The sequence below is a fragment of the Solanum verrucosum genome, unplaced genomic scaffold, assembly GCF_900185275.1.
Source record: "Solanum verrucosum unplaced genomic scaffold, falcon-dt-bn FXZP01000060.1, whole genome shotgun sequence".
Lineage (NCBI taxonomy): Eukaryota > Viridiplantae > Streptophyta > Magnoliopsida > Solanales > Solanaceae > Solanum > Solanum verrucosum.
Window position 1 is genome coordinate 10,057,622 of NW_026020129.1, and position 22,773 is coordinate 10,080,394.

General features: G+C 33.3%; 2 protein-coding genes across 4 annotated transcripts; both read left to right on the plus strand.

The window, feature by feature from the left end:
- The first annotated feature begins 99 nt into the window (after window positions 1-99).
- Window positions 100-4,812, plus strand: LOC125826209 (GPN-loop GTPase QQT2). 3 transcript variants are annotated; one of them, XM_049505529.1, is made up of 7 exons: window positions 100-241; window positions 1,226-1,294; window positions 1,398-1,506; window positions 1,642-1,868; window positions 3,128-3,418; window positions 4,025-4,230; window positions 4,344-4,812. In XM_049505529.1, the coding sequence occupies exons 2-7, from the start codon at window positions 1,235-1,237 to the stop codon at window positions 4,612-4,614; spliced, it is 1,164 nt and encodes a 387-aa protein (XP_049361486.1). In that variant the 5' UTR covers window positions 100-241; window positions 1,226-1,234; the 3' UTR covers window positions 4,615-4,812. The 3 variants fall into 3 exon arrangements, with proteins under 3 accessions (XP_049361486.1, XP_049361485.1, XP_049361487.1); XM_049505528.1 differs by having other exon boundaries at window positions 121-241; window positions 1,223-1,294; XM_049505530.1 differs by having other exon boundaries at window positions 202-223.
- An 893-nt stretch (window positions 4,813-5,705) lies between these two features.
- Window positions 5,706-15,855, plus strand: LOC125826198 (general transcription and DNA repair factor IIH helicase subunit XPB1). The gene is made up of 20 exons (XM_049505517.1): window positions 5,706-5,862; window positions 6,064-6,107; window positions 6,213-6,285; window positions 6,757-6,925; window positions 7,018-7,240; window positions 7,355-7,411; window positions 7,608-7,751; window positions 8,636-8,716; window positions 9,713-9,800; window positions 10,434-10,771; window positions 11,712-11,787; window positions 11,876-12,069; window positions 13,171-13,334; window positions 13,584-13,656; window positions 14,034-14,147; window positions 14,878-14,958; window positions 15,057-15,116; window positions 15,200-15,283; window positions 15,398-15,540; window positions 15,630-15,855. Exons 1-20 carry the CDS (start codon window positions 5,844-5,846, stop codon window positions 15,709-15,711), a joined length of 2,307 nt encoding a protein of 768 aa, XP_049361474.1. The 5' UTR covers window positions 5,706-5,843; the 3' UTR covers window positions 15,712-15,855.
- The last annotated feature ends 6,918 nt before the right edge of the window (window positions 15,856-22,773 follow it).

Sequence of the window (22,773 nt, forward strand, 5' to 3'; positions counted from 1 at the left end):
AAAATATGTTTTTATTTTTTTGCACAAATAAATAGGTAGTTTCCAAACAGGCCTTATTGTTTATTGGGCTTAAGCTTATTCTCACTTTTTTTTCTTTTTAATTTCCAGTATTTTCTTTCCGAAGTCATTCTATTCTCCCCGTCAAGCAGCAAACCCTCCATTTTGCTTCCACTCCGCCGGACTTGCCTTCACCGCCGTACGCCACGGTTGCGATTCTACGCCGGTGACTTATCAACTACCGGTGATTGTTTTATTAAACTTGCAAGTATCTAGCTTTGTCTTAAAAACTTACGGGCTCTGACCATTATGAGTTTCCATTATGAATAATTTTGTTAAAAAAACTTGTGGACTCTGTTCATAGAGCTGATTTCACTGACTTATAAGCTGAATTAGTGTACGGATTAATGATAATGGCTTAAACGGTTTTGGGAGAAAATTTTGCTCTTCGCTGAGCTTCAATACAGTTTTTTTTCTTTTTTTTGAGTATCTTCATAATGAGGTGTTAAAAGTTGTTCTACGGTGTTCTATGTCATGTATTTATTATCCGAGCTTCAATTCGTGGTTTGTATTTAACTATTTTCAGCTTTCAGTGTTTGCAATCTTACCTTGTTCGGGTTAGTTTTGTAGCTTGAACTTCTAATCTTACCTTGTTCTGATTAGTTTTGTAGCTTGAACTTCTAATCTTACCTTGTTCTGGTTAATTTTGTAGCTTGAACTTCTATAATAATGGGTGCATATTCAACAGAAATGATTCTAAGAATAGTATTTATTGTTTTAATGTTATTAGAGTTTATACATTGCTTTAGGGTGATTAGAGTACCCTTAATAATACCCCAAAATGTATATATAACAACATGTTTATATTCAAAACAGTTGGTTCCCCAAACCTCAAAATCCTGTATCCAAATACGATGGAACGTTACCAGTGGAATTTGAGAAGTTCCCGCACTAGTTTGAGTACAACATCACTAGTCCGAGCTTTATCTAAAGTTATCATTAGCTTGAGATTATGAAAAGAACAAACTCGAAAGTATTATCCATAGCGGTTGGCTGAATCCTTTGGAATTTGATGTTGGCCTCTGTGATGCTCCTACATTTATTTATTATCACCATCCTTTTGTTGTCTTTTACTTTTCCTAGTTTCCTTTATGCCTTTTACCCTTGATATGGTCTTAATTATTTAACATTGAGCCTGATAGAAGACGTTACTTCACTGATTTAGCAGTTATCTTGAATGGAGATTGATTCAAAGGTACCAGAGGAGGCTGAGAGTTCGATGCAAGTTGACAGTAAGGTAAACATTCTTAATTCGGATTACTTTTACAATTCTTCAGATTATGGAAGCTAAGCCTTAACTAATATTCTCCTTCTTTTCCGTCTCGATTGTCTGGTTATAGGTTCAGGAGAAGGATGATATCTCTAACTCGATGCAAAATCTTAATATCGAGGGATCATCCTTCACTTTCAAGAAAAAGCCTATCATTATCATAGTGGTTGGGATGGCTGGTAAAGTCCTATTTGTTTTTGTTAAGTATTCATATGTATACCATTTTTAAGATACTAGCTTTGTCCCAAGTTGTTTGTTGTGATTTAAGTTTTACTTGAAGACTTGATATAACACTTGTTTTGATTGATGTCTAGGTAGTGGAAAAACTACGTTTCTCCATCGACTTGTTTGCCACACAATGGCGTCCAATCTCCGGGGTTATGTTTTGAACCTTGATCCTGCTGTCTTGACCCTTCCATTTGGTGCAAATATCGATATTAGAGACACTGTTCGATACAAGGAAGTCATGAAGCAATACAATCTTGGGCCAAATGGAGGAATTCTTACTTCACTGAACCTGTTTGCCACAAAATTTGATGAGGTTAGTTTGATGTGATCTGGTTTTCTTTTATTGAATGGGATGTGAAGTCACTTTTCCTTTTTGTCTTGGCTAAATACATAACTAGCCCCATAAACTTTGCACAAGTTGTTAGATAAACACTTAGGTTGTGCTGTGACCATATAGACACTTCAACTAAGCAGGAATGTGTCGCGTAAATATAGATGTCTTACATGGCGTACAACTTATGTAGCCCTCAATTTTATTTCCTTTCTTATTGTATGTTTTAAAAAATTAATTACATGAGGCATTTTAAAAAAAAAGTTACACATGTTTGTTAGTAGTTAATTTGTTCATTTGACACTTAAACAGTGAGTGCATGCAGATGGACGTCTTACCGGCACTGTGTGTACGAGATACACCTCTGCCAAATAGAAGTGTTCAAATGATCACTATAAAAGTCGAGGTGTCTAACCGAGAAAATGTGCCTAGTTTGAGGGGCATATCTATTTGGTCTTCTGTCTTTTCTTAAACTTACGTGATCTAGAGAAACCTTGTTTTCTAGTTTCCTTCCTCTTGCATCTCTTGTGGTGTACGAGTCTTCTCTCTGTATTGATCACTTATTGTGGTAGAAAAATGGACTGAATGAATGTCTAAAGGATATTAGTGCATAAATTATAGTGGATTTTGCATTTCCGTCAACAATTGAAAGCTTGTAGATGAGTGCACTATGTTTTGAGGTCCAAAGTTCTGGCTGGTTAGAATGATGTGTTTGTGCAAAGAGTTTTCGTGCAGCATGGTATTGGTATCACACACAGTGTGTTACTCATGGTCTAGAAGCGTTGCTTTGTGATCCTTTTGTTTTTCTTCTGAACAACAGTTTGACTGCCCAGAGGCTAGTAGCCTCTTAATATCTGAAATAGTGATGCTTCTCTAAAGTTTCTGAAACATTGCATCATAGTCTTTGCTGCTTTAAGATCTCTCAAGCACCATTCATGCATCTAACCCCTCTTGAACTTCTTGTATGTTTGTTACTTTGATGCTCTTGGATGATGCCTGGGCATATTATTTATCAAATTCAATCTCTTAAAGAGCACAAGTTTCATATTTTCTGGCGCAAGACTCCACGGTTTTTAAAATGTAGATGGAAAGATGTCAAAGCAATAAAATCTATATCTGATGTTTGCTTGCTTTTGCTTTGTAGTATTTGTTCTTTTCACCAATTTTAGGGAAGCAAAGGTTTACATGCATTGTATTTCGCAAGCTCTTGTGAGACAACCACCTCTTCTACCTATTTGCAGGTGATATCAGTTATTGAAAAACGAGCTGACCAGTTGGACTATGTTCTCGTGGACACTCCTGGACAGATTGAGATATTCACTTGGTCTGCTTCTGGTGCAATTATCACTGAAGCTTTTGCATCTACTTTTCCTACTGTTGTGACATACGTAGTTGATACACCACGATCTGAAAGTCCAGCTACTTTTATGAGCAATATGCTGTATGCTTGTAGCATCCTCTACAAAACAAGGTTGCCACTGGTATTGGCTTTCAACAAGACGGATGTGGCTAATCATGAATTTGCTTTGGAGGTAGCAGAATAAATTCTGACATTCCTCTATTTTTTCTTGAAAAGGGCAGGGAGTTGGGAGGAAGATAAAGGGCTGCCTGTCTCCACTATTACTCATATTAAGTTTGCTATGAAACATTATCCCCTTTGTGCACCTAATATAAACCAATGAGGATGTTAAAGAAATAACCTCTAGGTGAATCAGATGCTATTACCCTTTCTATAATAATTAATATTGGAACCACAAGATTATTATAATGACAGTTTAAAACTATAACTGTTATGTGTTGTATCTGCTTGCTAAGTAGTTTAAACCAATGAGTCATCGTGTAAAGCTTTGATTATGATGGTTGTTGCGCAATTGTGTGTTTGTTAATCATAGAAGCCATGATTGGTCTGTTGAGCTTGTCACATATTCTACTTGCAGCACTTTTTGCTGCACAACAATATAATGCCTTATAACAATTAAAAAAAAGTGTGTTTATGTGTGTGTGCGCATGTGTGAGGGGAGGGACGGGTGTTTGTAGTGGAGCGTAGAGTTAAATTCTTACTGTTGGATTCTTCTGCCTTTTTTGCTTTTACTTCCATTGGCTGCTTTTCTGGAATTGTGATGCTACTGCAAATGCAGTGGATGAAAGATTTTGAGGTGTTTCATGCGGCACTAGATGCAGACAACACTTACACATCAACTCTGACTCGGAGCCTCTCTCTTGCACTTGAGGAGTTCTACAAGAATCTCAGATCAGTTGGAGTCTCTGCAGTTTCAGGTGCTGGGATGGATGCCTTTTTCAAGGCAATTGAAGCCAGTGCTGAAGAGTACATGGAAACTTACAAGTATTACAGTAACTGAAACTTAGTGTTTATACTTCTTGAAATACCACTGATAATTGGACATGCTAAAAAACTATTATCTCCACTTTCTTATTATTGCAAACTTTTCCTGGTAGGGCTGACTTGGACAAGAGACGGGAGGAGAAGCAGCTATTAGAGGAAAAACGCAGAAGAGAGAATATGGAAAAGCTGAGGAAAGATATGGAGAAAACCGGAGGCGAAACTGTAGTATTGAGCACTGGTTTGAAGGATGTAAAAGGGAAGAACAAGGCTATGATGGACGATGAGGATGAAGAAGAAGAGGAAGAGGACATCAAGGTTTTTAGTGACGATGAAGATGCCATAGATGAGGATGAAGATGAAGAAGATGCTGGCTTTCCATTCTGAGCCTGTACATGGTGTCCTTTAAGAAAATCTACTATGTATAGGACTGATCAAAGCGTGCTAAACCCGAAATTGAGGACAGAAAATTGGTTTTACTTTCTGTAAATGTGACAGTCTGGGCACTGGTTGCATCTCATTTTGGTAGTTCAAGAATTAGGTGATGTGGCTTTTTGTGCTTTTTATTCAAGGAAAACCTTGACAAATTTTGATTGTCAACTGATTTACCTTTTATATTTATGATGACAATTTACCAGATTGGGTGTGTTTGGCACAAAGGAAAATGTTTTCCATCAAATTCTTCCATGAAAATAAATAATTTTCTCATAATTTTTTATGTTTGCTTAGGAGAATAAGTATTTTTTCAGGAACATTGTTTCTAATAATTCGTTTGCGGAAGTAATTTGTTACAATATCAAGAAAATAGTAAAGAGACAACGCTTTGACTATCTGCATATCTTTCTACCTTAATCATTGACCTCGATATCCTTCTTCTATTTGGGGCTGCCCACCTAATTTAGGAATCCCACTCTTGTATTTCGGACCACCCATCTAATTTAGGAATCCCACTCTAATTTTATCCCAAATGTCTTTGTTTCAATCCTATCTCTCTTGGTATATTCATACATTCATCTTAACATTCTCATTTTTGCTACTTTCATCTTTTAGATGCGTGAGTTTTTGATTGATCAATATTTCATCCCATATAACATAATTTGTCGAGCAACCAATTTGTAAAATTTGTTGTATAGCCTTGGTGAAACATTCTTTTCTTATCACACAAAGATATCAATACAAACTTTCATTTCATCCATTCCGCTTCAATATAACATGTAACATAATCGACTCATAGTCAATCAAACATCTCCCACAATTCAAGAGAGTTTATTCTCCAAAATTTAGAGTAGAATGTATTAAGGAAAATATATTTCCAAAATACACCTTTTTTTTATTAAAATAATTTTTTTTGTGTTACCTCAATCAACTATACTAAACTTTGAGGGTGTAACTGTAACTCTTTGACAGATCAGGGGTTACAATGCCAATACCCAAAAATTCCCCTTCCCATAAATAAGTAGAGTATTTCTCTAGAGCAACCAGAATTAATAAGTAATTGCCGATTTGCCTCAAAACCGCCATTCGAAGAGACTGATAAACAAACCGAAAGAGAGAACAGAGAAACTCTCAAAGCTCAAATTTGGGATTCGATAAACTGATTTTGCATCATCTCATAAATGGGTCATCACGGACACGGTATTTTTTATAATTCAAAAAAAGAACAAAAAATCCCCAAAAAATAGTAAAAAAATTGATGGGATTATGAATTTGTTTGTATTTAGAATGAAATGAGCTAGTAGCAAGTAATTTGGTTTGATTTCTAGTTGCTTGTTTGATTGATTTATATATGTATTGTTTTTGTATCTGTAGTTTGTTGAAAATTGTTATTGTATTCAGGTGATAAAAGTCGACCCAGCAAGAAGATCAAGTTTGCTTCTAAGGTATTTTGATTTCCCAGCTAGTTTAATATGTTATTTGGTGTTTTTATTGATACATAAATTGGTAAAGATTGTATTTTTATGAAATTTGTTTTTGTGGTGATGTAGGAGGAGTATCGCGCTTCAACTGCTGATGATGATCAGTACTACCCTGAAGAAGGCGGTGATGATTTTCATGATGGTATTAGTCTTATCTTTTTATAGAGCTGGATCCAGAATTATATAAAGCCTCATCTAGAAAAAAACTATAACTCCTTTCATTTCAGTTTGTTCGTCTCGTTTTTACTTGACACGAAGTTTAAGGAAGTAAGCTCGCGTTTCAGTCTGTTTTTACTTGACACAAAGTTTAAGAAAGTAAGGAAGGGTTTTGAGTCTTGTGATCTTAAATTAAAGATAGTAGAATGTGCTGCCCTTTAATCTTGTTGTTTTAAATATGCTGCGTGGAAAGTATTAAAGAGTTGCCAGAAGGGAAATAGGCCTTCTTTTTTTTGGAAGGGACTAAGAAAAAGTAAGACAAGTAAATAAAAATGGATGGAGTATGTACTGTCACCGTTGCCCTTTGCAATTATACTAGGTAATGCCTTTGTATGATAAATTTGTGTTATGTTTAAATTCGATTGATGTATAAAAGTTTGAATCTGTTATAAAATAGGTGAGAGGGAAGGGAAGAAGATGGATTTCACTAAACTAGAACTCAAACCCGATCATGCAAATCGTCCATTGTGGGCTTGCGCAGATGGTAGAATTTTCCTTGAGACGTTCTCTCCATTATATAAGCAAGCCTATGATTTTCTCATTGCCATTGCTGAGCCTGTTTGCAGGTACCTTGTTTGTGGTTGATATACTGCCTTCTATGTTCTTGTTTGTTTCTGAATGTTTTGGGAGGGTTAATGGGATTAATTTTATTTTGTAGGCCGGAGTCGATGCATGAGTACAACTTGACGCCTCACTCGTTGTATGCAGCTGTGTCAGTTGGTCTTGAGACTGAAACTATAATAGCTGTTTTGAGCAAATTGTCAAAGACCAAGCTTCCCAAAGAGATGATTGATTTTATTCATGCTTCTACTGCTAACTACGGAAAAGTGAAGCTTGTACTTAAGAAGAATCGGTATTTTATAGAATCTCCATTTCCAGAGGCAAGATAATGAGCTATATAGTAACAATGCTTTAATTTAACCTATCTTCTTAACTATAGGATCCACTGAGGACTCCTCCAACTAAATTGATTCATTTGATGTGATCATATCTAGGTTTTGAAAAGATTGCTCGCCGATGATGTCATAGGAAAGGCTAGGATTTCTTCTGAGGTTTGTGCCCAATGTGTTATTGCTTGTTTTGCAGTCTGCATTATCAAGAAATTTGCCTGCATTATGTTAGACTTGTGAGGCAGAAACACCAGAAAAGCACCAGACCACGTAACTTTGTTTTGATGCTTCGTATTTCTGATACAAGTAGATACTACCAAGGAAATTTTATTGTCCTTTTTGGTTATCTCTGATATAGGGGATGCATGGAAAGGATGGGTTTACTGTAAGCAAACCCGTGAATGAAATTGAAGGTGGACATGATGAGTTGATAAATGAAGTAGATGTGGCTGCTGCGGCTGAAGAAAAAGAAACTCATTCATTTGAAATAGACCCTGCTCAGGTAATAATTCAATGCTTTGCAACAAGGTCTCGTTTTACATTTCTGGCGGAGGTGGGAGTCACTGGTGTCAGATGCCATTGTAATATCTTGCAGCATTCTCATGAAATAAACTAACTTCTGTTTTTGTAGTATTGCAACTCCAGTTAGGTCCTCAAAAAAAATAATTCCAGTGCTCCTAAATTATTCTTGTGCTTTTAACTCTTTTGGTATCCAGTTTTCTTGTGGTCAGTGTAAGTTATTCATTGCTGATAAAAACATCTTTGTTATGTCAGATAACCAATACAAATGTAAGCATGATTGTTGTTTTCACCTGCTAAGGATGTTTAGTTGTTTGTCTCCGTCTTTTTGCTGTTTCCCTAGTATGTGGTTGTCTCGTTTTGGAGCTTGGATTTGCACTAATATATGATGTGTGGGGATTTGGATACCGTTGGTTATGACTTGAGTAACACCAATGATAATGCTGTTGGATATTGGTTCTCTAGCAATATGAATAAGTGGTGGCTTGATTAATCAATTGGTTAAGAGTATTTCTAGGACCAGACTCTAATGCAACAGTTCATTTTCACTACTTATTACAGTTAAATTGAAAACCTAATAGATATAGTCAACTACTCAACTTTGCCTAATCTGTGCCATTCTGGCTCCGTGTTTCACTTTGATATTTGTGCTTCAGTATCCTCCAAATATCTTCTTAGGAGCTACAATTGCCTATTTATCTGCCGTATCTTGTGGTTTGAGATAAGTCATGCTAAGAAAATATGTATGCTTGCTCTAGATGGAGACTTTCTCCTGGTGTTGGAACTTGGAACATCTTTGTCCATGCACACACAACTACCTTTGGCCTCACTTAGAAGATGACAGCTTTCCAATTTGTATATGAACAGGTTGAAAATGTGAAGCAGCGGTGTCTACCAAATGCTTTGAATTATCCGATGATGGAGGAGTATGACTTCAGGAATGATACAGTGAGTTTTTCTTTTCTTCATCAGGGTGGACAGTGAGATGGGTATTAGATTCCCTTAGTTGAGAACTAGTTTCCCTAGAAGAATAAGATTTCAATAATTAAAATACCAAAGAGGCATCTGTTTTTCAATTGAGATGCTGGACAGAGGAATTTGCATTGAAGCAACGATCGTAGATGCTAAAGAGCACTAGGTATTTTGAATTCTCATTGGGTGGGATGTAAGTTTCCAATTCATCATTTTTTGGATGATGAATTTTTTGGTGTGAATATAAAGTTACCCTTCTCTCAAAAAAATTCTCAAAAAAAAAAAGCACTTGGTATTTTGGCTAAATTGAACTGGAGGGGTTCCCCGGGGAGGGAGGGGGTCCACCTTTGGTATTCAATATGTATATATTGTTGGAATGGTTTGTAATATTTCAAGAAACTAATTACTCCCTCAGTTTCAACTTATATTATGCTCTTTACATTTTGGCATGCTCCAAAATGTTTGACACAATTATAATTTGATACAACTTCAAGAATTTAAATGCATAAAACGATTCACACTTGAAACTTTTGATGTGATGTTTCACTCTTTTCAACCGCTAGTTTTATATTTTATTCCACTCATCATTAATATGTAAATATAAGTCAAATTAACATCTTAAATATCATGCTCATCCAGACACCGTTACATAAAATGAAACAGAGGGAGTACTTGACAATTAGGCTTTTGAGTTGTTGGGTTGGCACTGGGAAAGGATGACATGAATAAGTTGCTTGAGCTAGTAACTAAAATGGCGTGGGACTAGTATTGCACCGTATGATGTGACATCCATTGTCGGATCCGTAGAGGCCAATCAAACATTTGGTCTTGAGTATGAGAAGATTTGGGCAATAAATTATCTCACATCGTTGTATAGTCAGTTGTTGTGTGCCTATAGATTTGGAGGGTGTGTCATCAATGAGTTCTACAAATGGCTAAGTATTTCTGCTTAATGCCCACTGAACATTGCAGGTTAATCCTGATCTTGATATGGAGTTGAAGCCTCAAGCACAGCCACGGCCTTATCAAGAGAAGAGTCTTAGTAAGATGTTTGGAAATGGTAAGGATACAAAGCCAGCCATATTTTACCAAGCCTAGGACTTTAATTTTTCTGGTTGGTGTTTTTTTTTTAATTTCGTTCTCTATTTGAATGTCGGTGTCCTGGTCAATGGATTTTATTTGCTAACATTTTTTATGTGTTCTTCTATTCCTTAGTCTTCTGTATATTAACTTAATATAATGGTTAAGCTTCTCTTCATTTGTTACATTTTTGGTAATGGAAGTGGGGCAACTCTTCATGCATCTTGAATACTTTCGATGAGCCCATCTACCATGACTACTTAGATTTTCCTTTTCAGTCAATATAATCTCGGCTTAGACATCGTCTATGTGAGCTCCACAAAACATAGATGGTCTTACGACTCTGCATAGCTGAGGAAGGTTGTAGTAGATTGACTGCCAGCATATAAATTATGATGAATCCAATTAATGCTGAACTCGTGTGTGGGGATTCATAAGCCGATTGGTTGTGCTTAGATTGTATGTTGTGGTTAAATTGTATGTTGAATGCTTCAGGAATAGTCAGTTGATTGATTGATTTGTGGTACCAATTTGTGGCTGTGGTACCAAGTCGTAGTTGATTGATAGATTTAATGCCCTTGGCTGTGGTTAAATGATATGTTGAATGCTTCAGGAAGAGCAAGATCTGGAATTATTGTGCTACCTTGTGGTGCTGGGAAGTCTTTAGTAGGTGTTTCTGCAGCAAGCAGAATAAAAAAGAGTTGCCTTTGTTTAGCAACAAATGCTGTGTCTGTGGATCAATGGGCTTTCCAGTTTAAGTTGTGGTCTACTATCCGAGAAGAGCAGATATGTCGTTTCACATCTGACAGCAAAGAAAGATTCCGTGGAAATGTTGGTGTGGTGGTGACAACATATAACATGGTTGCTTTTGGTGGCAAACGTTCTGAAGAATCTGAGAAGATCATTGAAGAAATAAGAAATAGAGAATGGGGTTTGCTCCTCATGGATGAGGTAAATGTTTGATCTTGTAATGTCTCAGATTGTGTCTTTCAAATAACTATCTCGTATATGAGTTACTTTTCGAGGTAAATGCGAAACAATAGTTGATTTTAAATGTTATCCTTGACAGCAGGAGTATCATATCCGTTCAAGTTTCTGTTTATGGAAGAACATACAATCGTTCGTACATACATACATACATACAAATACACAGAGCTAGATGTGTGCGCGCACACACAGACATGCATACTTGCCGTTTCAATTTGTGTTTTGCTTTTCTTTTTAGTCTTTTTTAAAAAAGGCACCTTTCTATATATAGTATGTTTTTAATTCCAATATTCCAAGTTTACCTTTAGTGACACTCTCTTATAGAAATGACATGCCATGTTAATACCATAAGATTCACGGGGTATTTTTGGTATGTTCTGCACACCTTAGTTAAGACCACAAGATTCAAAAGTCTTCTTGACATTCTTAAACTTCAGGCTCAGTCAAGCTGAGACAAAAAATTGAAACAGAGGGGAGTATGTATTATCTGATGTAAAGAAATATGAAAGCTTTAGTGATTTTGGTGTTTCTTGGTTGGTTTCTCATTTCTGTGCAACTCTTGTACTTAGTTGTTATACGTAATGGTCAATTTCATGTCACTAATTTCCTTTTATTTGGAAACTAATAGTAATTGCTGATATGGGAAAATTGATCTATCCTAAAATGATATATCTATATTTATTTGAATGTTTATAATGCATTTTTTTTTTCCTCTAGTGCTAAATGCAATTGGATGATTATTATCTTTTAAAGAGGTTTGGGTTCAGTACAAGTATCTTGTGGGAAATCTATGTTGCAGAATTTTCTACCGAAGGTTGATTTCAACTTCGGAGATAGATATTAAAGGTAAAGTTTGTATGTATACTGGCATAAGTATAAGGGTCTCTTCGTGGCATTTATGCAGGTGCACGTGGTTCCTGCACATATGTTTCGAAAGGTCATTAGTATCACGAAATCACACTGCAAACTTGGGCTTACTGGTATGTATTTCAGAAAAGAGAGTTTTTGCATATTGCATTTTTGTTTGGTATTTCACAAAATTTAATGGACTATTTGGCTACTTGACAGCTACACTTGTCAGAGAAGACGAGAGGATCACAGATTTGAACTTTCTTATTGGTCCCAAGTTGTATGAAGCAAATTGGTTGGATTTAGTGAAAGGGGGGTTTATTGCAAATGTACAATGTGCTGAGGTGTGGTGCCCTATGACGAAGGAATTCTTTGCTGAATATTTGAAAAAAGAGAATTCAAAGAAGCGACAAGTACGTAGTTTTTTTGTAACTGTCCCATCTTAATGCTTAGAATGCAACGTCTGATGACTTCACATTGACTCAATTTCCTCTAGTTGTTCATCTCGTTGAGGAGCGCAGTTTGGATCTTAGAACATAAAAAGATTTCTTATTTTATTTTTGTGACAATTCTATCAAAATGGATATCATTTTGTGGAAATAATGGAAGATCTTGATCCTGAGAAGAACTCATAGTTTCACTATTTATGTGATTGTGTGCAAGTGTGTGAAGTATGAAGGATTAGTCTTTTTTTGATGAGTGAATGAGCATTTTATATAAACAAAAGAAGCACAAAGATTGTGCAATGGTTACATCAGGATTCTTACGAGTATTTCAATCTCCAATCCAGGAACCTTTCAAAAACTCTGTTCCTTCTTACTCTAGTCTGAGAGATAACTGAGGAAATCTAAGAAGCTATCTACATCATAAAATTTCTACATGTTGCACTAAAAGTCTAAGAAAGATAAAACATGGAGCTTCCGGGTGCCAAATTTTTCTTCTTGTTCTATCTGTCCCAGACTTCTATATTGTCCATATTGTTAAAATCCAAATTCGGCTGTCATTTATCTTTTTCCTTGTTTGTGGATTCCTATGAGAGATTTCAGCGTTCTACTCACAGAGACAATCTCCTGTATTCCCATGTAAGTGGGAGTTATATGAGAAAATGTTCCCCCTGGGACAAGTGTCAAAAGTGTGAGAATCAAACAAAGTAACTAAGTGCCTCAATTGCTCACCAGCATTTGCGTGTTTCGGTCCTTTCTTTCTTTTTTTCTTCTCCCCTTTGGTAAAGCCTACCATCAAAAACCCTTCCATGGAGGCAGCAGTGGTCCATGTTCAGTCCTTAAAACATTGATCATCAGAACTCCACAGACGAGCAAAAGGGACTGAGCTTGCCCCTGGCCAGTGGAATGGAACTTGCAATTTCTAGTGATCAATATGTTACACATATGTGGATTTTACATGTTTGTTTGACTTTGCAAGGCAACTTTCTGTAATATTATTTTGAGTCCATCCCTTTCGTTTGGCAATTGTTATTATTCTCTTGTAACTCTCATATCCATGTGATGTTCCAGGCACTTTATGTGATGAACCCAAACAAGTTCAGGGCTTGTGAGTTTCTTATCCGCTTTCATGAACAGCAGCGTGGGGACAAGATCATTGTCTTCGCCGACAATCTTTTTGCACTTGTCGAGTATGCAATGAAGCTTCGGAAACCTATGATCTATGGTGCTACCAGGTTTACACAAGATACCATCTCAATAATTTTATGTTGCTTTTCTATTTTAGACCATGTTGCTCGGGAAGTCAAATTGTATTGCCACACCGGTGTACAATCCTCCAAAAATGACTATGTTTGGACTATCTGATAGACGGACACACACCTGGCAACATTTTTGCAGAGTCCGAGCAACATAGATTTTAAATGCTGTTTTGTTTGCTTCTCCATTTAAAAGGTTTTAATGGGAATTTTTTTCTTGTTATGCAGCCATGTTGAAAGAACAAAAATTCTAGAGGCATTTAAAACTAGCAAGGAAGTTAACACCATATTTCTTTCCAAGGTATTGTGTTCAAGCAGATTTTTTATATCACTAGCTAGGTGATTTGGATGGACATTGCAAGTTGTGCGCCACCAAGTATTTTTTAGTACTTTGCATTGATGATAATGTGTTGATTATGGACCTTGGACTGCCAAGTATTTCTCACTATCTTTCTCTTTACACACCACACACACATGTTATCTGTATGAGTGTGTTTTCTTCAAGATCTTTTGCATCTGTGGTTGTGCTGAACCATAATTCTCTAATTTGTCATGCCATAATTCATTTGCTTTATGCCGCTTTCCAGTGAAAAACATAGTTTTCTTGCTATCTATTCATAAATGTTATGTTCAAAGTTTTTCTTGTGTGCTTGATGTGATTTCTGCTTTTATTTACAGGTGGGTGATAACTCCATTGATATTCCTGAGGCGAATGTTATAATACAAATTTCATCACATGCTGGTTCAAGACGACAAGAAGCTCAACGTCTAGGGCGTATTCTCAGGGCCAAGGTGTGTTTGTTTTCTCGTTCATAATTGCCTCCCTTGATTCGTATTTCAAGTGTCGATTAAAAATCATGATAATTGATAAAATCTCTCTAGTAAGTGATGCTCCAGGTAAAACCTTTATACAAGTAACATGTTGTCATTGTGTTCTCGAAGGGCATATATATGACTAATAGATGGCTCATGGCAGTCTTCTTCATCCTTTATCTGCTACCATAATGGTGGACAGTTGAGTTAACCTTTTGATAAAATTTGCTATTATTTGGCGGAAATTGAGTATGCTGAGTAATATGAAATATGTACTTGGCTAACAGACTATTCTATAAACATCTCTAAACAAGAGAAAAAAGAAAAAACCAAACCTTCTTCCATGGTTTTAAACATAAAAGTTGAAGTAACTTTAAATATTTAGTGCATGTCCAAATAGAATTGGAATTGAAAGCACTTGTTGGTAAGTCAGAACTCCTTAATATTGCTAACTGTAACATTCACCTACTGGTATTAAGCATATCAATCATCTTTTAGTTGGTCTCATCTTTTGTGGAAGTTTATTCAGCGTAAACTTGCCAATGAGAATCGAAAGGGAATTGTAATTCTAGGAAGATACATGTGTGTAATCAATATCTGACCTCTGTGGTAATATATCCTCATTAAAGCCTCTGGTAATATATGATTTGATAGCTAGATGCTTGCAACCTTTTTACCCCAAATCATTATCTCATTGTTGGGTTGACAGGGGAAGCATCAAGATAGGATGGCAGGAGGTAAAGAGGAGTATAATGCATTCTTTTACTCGCTCGTGTCAACAGATACCCAGGTGCAGAATCCTTTTCTTTTGATATCTGATTTCTTATACAGTATTTGGAAACAAAATTTTAATAGTATATGACCTTACAAGCAATTCTCAAATTGCAGGAAATGTATTACTCAACCAAAAGACAGCAGTTCTTGATCGATCAAGGTTATAGCTTTAAGGTACTGCCTCTTGACAAAATCATTCTTTTCTTCTGGATACAACGATCGCTCATAATTTCTCTTCTGACCTGTTCTTGTATTAGGTGATTACAAGTTTGCCGCCTTCTGATTCTGGGTCTGAGTTATCTTACCATCGTCTTGATGACCAGCTTCAACTTCTTGGAAAGGTCCTTCTACTTCCTTTCTCTTGATCTATACATCAAGCAATGAGTTTTTTTTTCCGCACTTCACTTAAAAAGATGTCGCTCCCAATTCACCTGCTCCTTACTTTTCACCTATAGGTACTGAGTGCTGGCGATGATGCAGTCGGTTTGGAGCAACTAGATGAAGATGCAGATGACGTAGCTCTTCAAAAAGCCCGTCGCTACGCGGGTTCTATGAGTGCCATGTCAGGAGCTAAAGGGATGGTTTATATGGAGTACAAGTATGATTACTTTTCTCTTCACTAATTAAATGCAAATTTCGATATAGAAAGTGAATTTTTCTTGTCACTAACAAATCTAAAATATGCAGCACTGGAAAGAAGGGGCTTATCAAAAACAAGCCTAAAGATCCAACCAAAAGACATCAATTATTCAAGAAACGATTTGGTTGATTCAAGCCTAAAGTTGTACAAATATATCTCTTTAGATTGTTGTCTAGTGTATCGTCTATGAAATTTTCTAATATTTCCTCATATAAGATTTTCAGTTTGCTTTATTTTTTTTGTTACGTTATACAATGATCTATAAATTGTAAGAGAAATCAAAACAGGGTCATTCATTAAGCAATTATCCCAAAAAGATGCAACTAACAAAAAATGCACAAGGAATCATGGTAAGGAGAGTTTTACGTTTGCAACATAAATTCAAATTAATTAAATTGAGACTTCAAAATTGGTACTAAGCCAAACGAAAAACTCAAAAAGAATAAGTTTATTTGGTACAAATAATATAAATAAATTATCGAAATATCTAGGTAATACTAGTACAAAACTAAATGCTTAGATATGAAACTTTGATTAAAATATTCTTTTTTGTAATTTTATATATATATATATATATATATAGTGAATAAACTATAATTATGAATTACATACTACAACATACACTCGTAGGGATATAATACTAGTTGAACTCTATCCTCTCTTACTCACGACAATGGCGGTACGAGGCGTATCTATCGAACCCAAACTTGGAGACAATTTAAAATGAGAGTGGATCGTAGATACATAGATATTTGATTTGAGATGGTATTATTATCACTTGCCTATTTTCTGTTATTGTTGATATGAGATGGTACTATTATCATTTACCTATTTTATGCTATTGTTGATTTGAGATGAGACTATTATCACTAACCTATTTTCTGCTTTTGTTGATATGAGATGGTATTTTTATCAGTTACCTGTTTTCTAAACTTAGTAGTTCCTGCATTTATAGTGTATATATATATGCTTCAAAGATTTAACACTATTGAATTAAATTAACGGAGGGTATATAAGTTGTTTTTAGTGTAGTATCATACTTCACATATTAATATTATTATTTATACATTAAAAATTAATTTAAATTAATAAGATGTTAGACATGTGTTTTCAATATAATACGTTAGATGTTATTGTAAATACATTATTTATTATTAGGGTTTAAATAGTTTAGTTCAATATTTTAAAATATTTTTGTTAAAAAAATAGATAGATTTCTTTTTATCTTTTATGTAAGTTGTATTATTTTTTTACAATCTTCAATATTGTCGGAGAGAAATTAAAATTATAAATTTCACTATTAAAAACTTTTGAGACCTCAAAATTTAGGGAGCCTAAAGCGAAAGTTTTATTAGCCTCACCGTTGAGCCACCCTTGTTCATGTAGATCTCTCTATTAGTTGGAAACTAGTTAAACTGTCCATTCTATGTGTGGTGATTAAAAATTATAATGATATATTATAAATATAAAAATCAACTGATCAAAGAAAAATGAAGGCTTAACTCATCAACAGCCCCTTAAAGTTGTCCGCATAATTCACGTAGACACCTAAATTGTTCAAAACATGTACCTATTAAACACAAAACGCTGATATGGCAAAAAATGTGTTTTGCACTTCCCTGAAGCGCGTGAAAAGATTCAAAATAGTGTTTTTAAAACTTTTTTTTACATTTTTTCTTCTTTTATTGACACTTGACACTATAATTAACTTAAAAACATTTTTTCTTCTTTCATTTACAATTTTTTCGAAAAGAAGACTACTCATCTTCTTCAAACTTTAGTTAGCAAAACTTTCTCCATTTTTGCTCCAACATTGTTTGTCTTTTTTTTTTTTTATATATATAAAATATTATTTCTTTCAAATTTGAAGTTAAATGAAAATCAACTATGACGAAATCATACGATTCATATTTGAAAAAAAGACTTTCTTTTGCATTATTTATTTCAAATCTCATAAAAATAATGGAACAAATATGAAGAAGAAGAAAGATGATAAATGATTTTTACATATAAAAAAAGTTAGCTGATATTTTTTTATCACAATTTTCGAACAAATATTTTTACTCAAATTCAAATATAAACCCATTAAATTTATCAAAAATGATATTCGAAAATTTGAAAGAATTAATTTTTGAGCTATCAATTTCTTTTTGTCATCGATGTAGAAATGAATAACCACCGGCAAAATTTTATTTCTTCTTCACTCTTAGTATGAAAATATATAATTTTAAAAAAAAGTTAATCTTCAAGTTATTTGAAAAGAAATTAGGTTTTGTGATTTGAGAAAGAATGTGTTTTGGGAAGAAGATGAAGATGGAAAGGCGGTTGGGTAGGGGTGGAGTTCTGTAGAATAGGTTGACATTTTCATTTCTTTTTCTTTTCTTATTTTTTTAAAAAATAGATATAAATGTGTTTGAAATAGTTTTAAACAAAATTTTATTTGTTTTTATATTTTTGGGGCTCCAGTGCCACATGTTATTTTTTAATTAAGCGTTTTGCCATGTCAGCGCAAGTGCATCACACTCTTCATATTTTTTGGTGATTATCAAAAAATGCCTAATAGGAACAATTTTTGAATAGGTAAAAGTGTTCAATAGGTACTAGTCTTAGTTGAAGTGTCTAAGTAAATTATGCGGACAACTTTAAGAGGCCGTCGATGACTTAAGCCAAAAAAGAGTAATGCATCACATATATAGCTCTCGAGAAAACAATCCTCATAGGAAATAGAAGTTAACCTTCAGAAATTGATATAACAACATATGAAATAAGATGAATTCAGAGCTAAAAACGTCATTTTTTCCAGCCAAATGAAACAACTATTTCAGAAAAATACTAAACAAAACACTCATATTTGAGCGATGATCCTTTCGATAGTTAATTCTTTTTATTATTTTGGTTTGTCGCTAGGCTGTTAGCGACAATGTCAACTTTTTATTTTTTTAATTCTATTTACAATATTACTATATGTTAAGTTGATTTCTAAAATTTAGATAATAATTGATCATAATAAATAAATGTTATTTTTTAAATAAAGAATTACTCGATTAATCAAGTTAAATGAGTCGAGCCGGCTTAATCGAGCTCCATCTTTTATCGAGCCAAGTCGAATTTTGAATCAAATTAGTTGAGTATCGTGTTTCAATTAATGCTATAAATATAGTTTTTCATTTCATACGACATTATACATTTAAAAATTTTATATTTATTCTTTTCAATTTGTCTTAAAATATGAACAAGGTACTGTACAATGTTACATGACAATAGGCCCAATTTGGAACAAGCAAGGTCCAATGGGCCGATTCCAAACTAATTGTCAAAATAAATACTTCTGAAGTAAACATAAAAATATATAGCAGGCTGTACGCCAATTTTTGAATTAGTCGTATCAGTGAATTTTAAATACTAGATGCCAAAAAAAGAGAGTTTGTGGGGTCTTGCTTTAAGCTTTGCTTATCGCTGATATTTTCATTCATAGCAGATTCAAGATTTTAATTCTAAAAGTTTAAGATATTGAAGTCAACACCTTATTTTATTTCTCAGTTCGTATTATAATATTTTTAACAATTTCAATGAGTTTTAATTACACAAATAAATGCAGGTGTAAGCCAAAGTAATGGTTTCGAAAGAGAAAAAAAATCGCAACTATAGTATATTAGATAACCCTTGAATAAAGCGCCTTTGGCCAAGAAGTTCTTTATTCTCAAGACTCAAAATCGAGAAATTCTAATGAGACTATGACCCCACAAGCAGTGGCGGAGCCACCCTATCTTTAGGGGGGTCATCCGACCCCCCTTCGGCGGAAAATTATATTATTTTTACATGGTTAAAATAATTTTTTATGTATATATAGTAGATGTCGAACCCCCTTAGGCTACTTCGTGTGTCTATTTCTTCAAATTTTGAACCCCCTAATTAAAAATTCTGGCTCCGCCACTGCCCACAAGCACACAACAACCTCACTGAAATTAAAGCTTCATAAAGAAAATAGAAAGGTGGGCTTCTCTACAAGTTGGAAAATAGTTTAGAGCCTAAAAGAACTTTGTGACCATAGATCATATATAGGGTTTGAATGAATAAGAAAGTAATTATAGGGACAGATTATGACTTGATCATATAATATAGTGGATACTCTCTATTTATATATCTTAAAATGGTTCTCATGTGTTGTATAGGGACCTAGGTTTTACTAGAAAAATTAAACTCCTAAGTTTTTTTTTAAAATTAAAACTTCCAAGAATGGGTGGTTCTAATTATTATCTCATTTTCAAAGGCCTATATTTGCACTAAGTATTTCAATTTTTTTTAATTTTGAATTATCAGGTGTGTGTGAGTTTACTATCTGAACTATCGTCATCTATTTATTAAAACATACCTCAACTTTATTTATTCACTCTTCCTACCTGAAAATTCAGATATGAAACTAAAAAAAGACGAAATTCTTAAGATATATGTTTTTCACCATTTACTCTTAAAAATAAAAAGATGAACAATCAAATTCAAGACTAAAGATGCTCTTGGGCATTTAAGAATGTGGTCTAGTGATAATTAAAATAGGATAAAATTCATAAAATATCTGGATTCAAATTCTAGTAAAGACAACTAAATCTAATTGCTAAATGATTTTTGTAATCATATGCTTAATTATCTTTAACAAACACAATTACCTATTACTCATGTCGGTATACACTTACTGTATATCAGGTCAACTTACACACATCTCGACTACAGAAATACCAATCAGAACAAAAAAAAAAGGCCAAAACTCAAAAGCATAATGTCTAATCCCAGACTTGAAAAGGCAAGTTTAAGTTGCAATACCTATAAGCTATCAAAACTACCTAAAATGAGAATCTTGCTACTTACAAACTCAAAAGCACTACATATAATTAAGGTCTTTGTCATTAAAAAAGAAGAAAAGAGGTCTTTTTCCAAATTAGAAGGTGATTAATATAGAATATAGTACCATTTTACAATATTCTTTTTAACAACTAGCATTTATTCCACAAGGATTTAACTTGATAAATTGAAAAAAAAAAGTTCATTATGTTTGAAGATAGGTCTAAATTGGTCTTTTTAAAAAAATATATACTCGAACGATTTTAGTTCTTTATGTTTACTAAAAATAAGCACTTCTGATCCTTAATAAGATATTATCTTCGATGCATATAACTTATAACGTAAATATATTGATGCATATAACTTAAATTCATTTTATACGTCCCGAAATATATCAGCTTAAGAGTCAAGACTAAGCTTAATAGCAAGACCCCACAAACTTTGCAAAATTAGGACATTATGGAAAAGCATTTTTTTTAAAAAAAAGTTAGATAAAAATGGACAACTTATGGCTTATCTATAAGTTTTAGAAGAATATATTTTGTAAGTGACCATAGGATTTGAAAATGTGATATATACTTCATTTGGTACAAGAAGTTTCTAAAGCATTTCATTTAATAACGCAAACTTAAAAGATTCTCATCACTTGAAATCGAATATTGAAAGTTGAAAATGTTACAAACCGAAGATGTACCACAATTGGTTAAATGAGCGATAAATATTTTTTTAATTCTTCATCAAAAGTTTTGAAATAGAATTCAAACTCAAAAAATGAATCGCTTTTGATCACGAGTAATTTACCTCTCAAGTGACAAAGTGAAATTTTAACATGAATTTGAATTAGCGAGTCTCAAAAAATGAATATTAAATATCGAATGAAAAATCAGAATAAGGAAAATGATATAAAACCGAGAAAAAAGAGTTACATCATGGATAGATATTCCCTTTCTATCATTTGCTTAAAAAGAAAATCAAATGGAAATTTTTTGCCACATCACAGTAATAGCATAATTTTTTTCATTATAATAATAAAGTCACAAAATTATTTTTTGTTTACATTAAATTAACTGAAGGCACTGGTAGGACATGTTGATTACGTTTGAATACAATCATTAACCAGGAGAGAATTAACTTTATGGTTCATTGAATTAAGTTCCATTAATATTATTACGACCTACCCTAAAGATTTTTAGTGTGCTTTCTAATTAAAAATTAATAAGGTTTATATGTCTAGGTAGAATCTCTGTCAACTTGTGCAAATTTTGCTAATTAAACTTTCCTAAACCAATTACTTTCTTCCTTCATTTTTACTTATTTATTTGTATTTAATAATTCATATGCCCTTGATACAAGAATAAATAACTAATATGAGTATTTTATCAATTATCACAATATCTATAGTATTAGATCATGAAAATTAATTTGGGAAATAAGTGATGAAGGTAAAACAAAAAAATAATAATTATCTTTTCTTGATATGTTAAAAGTTACCAAATAAAGTGAAAAAATATTTTTGAAACTGAACAAGTATAAAGTTAATTGAGGAAATGATAAACTACATTATAGTTCGAAATTGGGAAAATGAACAAGTACCCCTTAGACTATATATGACCGAATTTTCAATTATACACTTTTAAGTTTTATCAATCAAATAAGAGTACAATTTATTGATTTTTGAATAATTTTTTTAGGACTGATTAATCTAGAAAACAAATAAAATAGCCAATCTCATAATTTACAAAATAGTAATCACCTAATATCACTCTTATTAGGTTTCATTAATTTTTTACTCTATGCTGCACTAAATAAAAGAGATGTTAGTATATTCATAATTGTAATTATAGTATGAACAACTTGTGCAATATTATTTATCCTATAATTTGTTGAATAATTTCTCTCCGTTAAAAAGACAACAAATAATAATAAAATTTAACTACTATAGAGCTAGCACAAATTATTTTTGAATTCTTTAAGTAAAAGTTAAATATAGAAGAACATGGGACCTTTTATTATTTTTATAATTTATCAAAAAGATCAGTCAAGGAATTTCAAACCCTAGAGCCTAGGAGATGTAATTTATTAGTATTATTAGTAATAATAAAAAATAAAAAGAACCTAATAAATTTTTTATATTTTGATCAATTTCCCTTTGTGTGCTGTCAAATCAAGTGATATATATAATTACTATAATTTTGCTAAAAACTATTTGAGCCCTTGATAGAATATGGTCGGCATAATGTCCTTTAATTGACATTTTATTGTGACCTAATTATGATTTTACTTGCTCATAATTAAAATCAATTTTAGGTTGCTTAATTTCATATTAATCTTAGGTTGAAAATAAAAATATGCATG

Coding starts and splice junctions, on each gene's coding strand:
- LOC125826198 (XM_049505517.1), top strand. Junction 7,752..8,635: donor TTGAAATAGACCCTGCTCAG/GTAATAATTCAA, acceptor GTATATGAACAG/GTTGAAAATGTGAAGCAGCG. Junction 14,959..15,056: donor TCGTGTCAACAGATACCCAG/GTGCAGAATCCT, acceptor CTCAAATTGCAG/GAAATGTATTACTCAACCAA.
- LOC125826209 (XM_049505529.1), top strand. CDS start 1,235: ATGGAGATTGATTCAAAGGTACCAGAGGAGGCTGAGAGTTCGATGCAA. Junction 1,295..1,397: donor CGATGCAAGTTGACAGTAAG/GTAAACATTCTT, acceptor GTCTGGTTATAG/GTTCAGGAGAAGGATGATAT. Junction 4,231..4,343: donor GAGTACATGGAAACTTACAA/GTATTACAGTAA, acceptor TTTTCCTGGTAG/GGCTGACTTGGACAAGAGAC.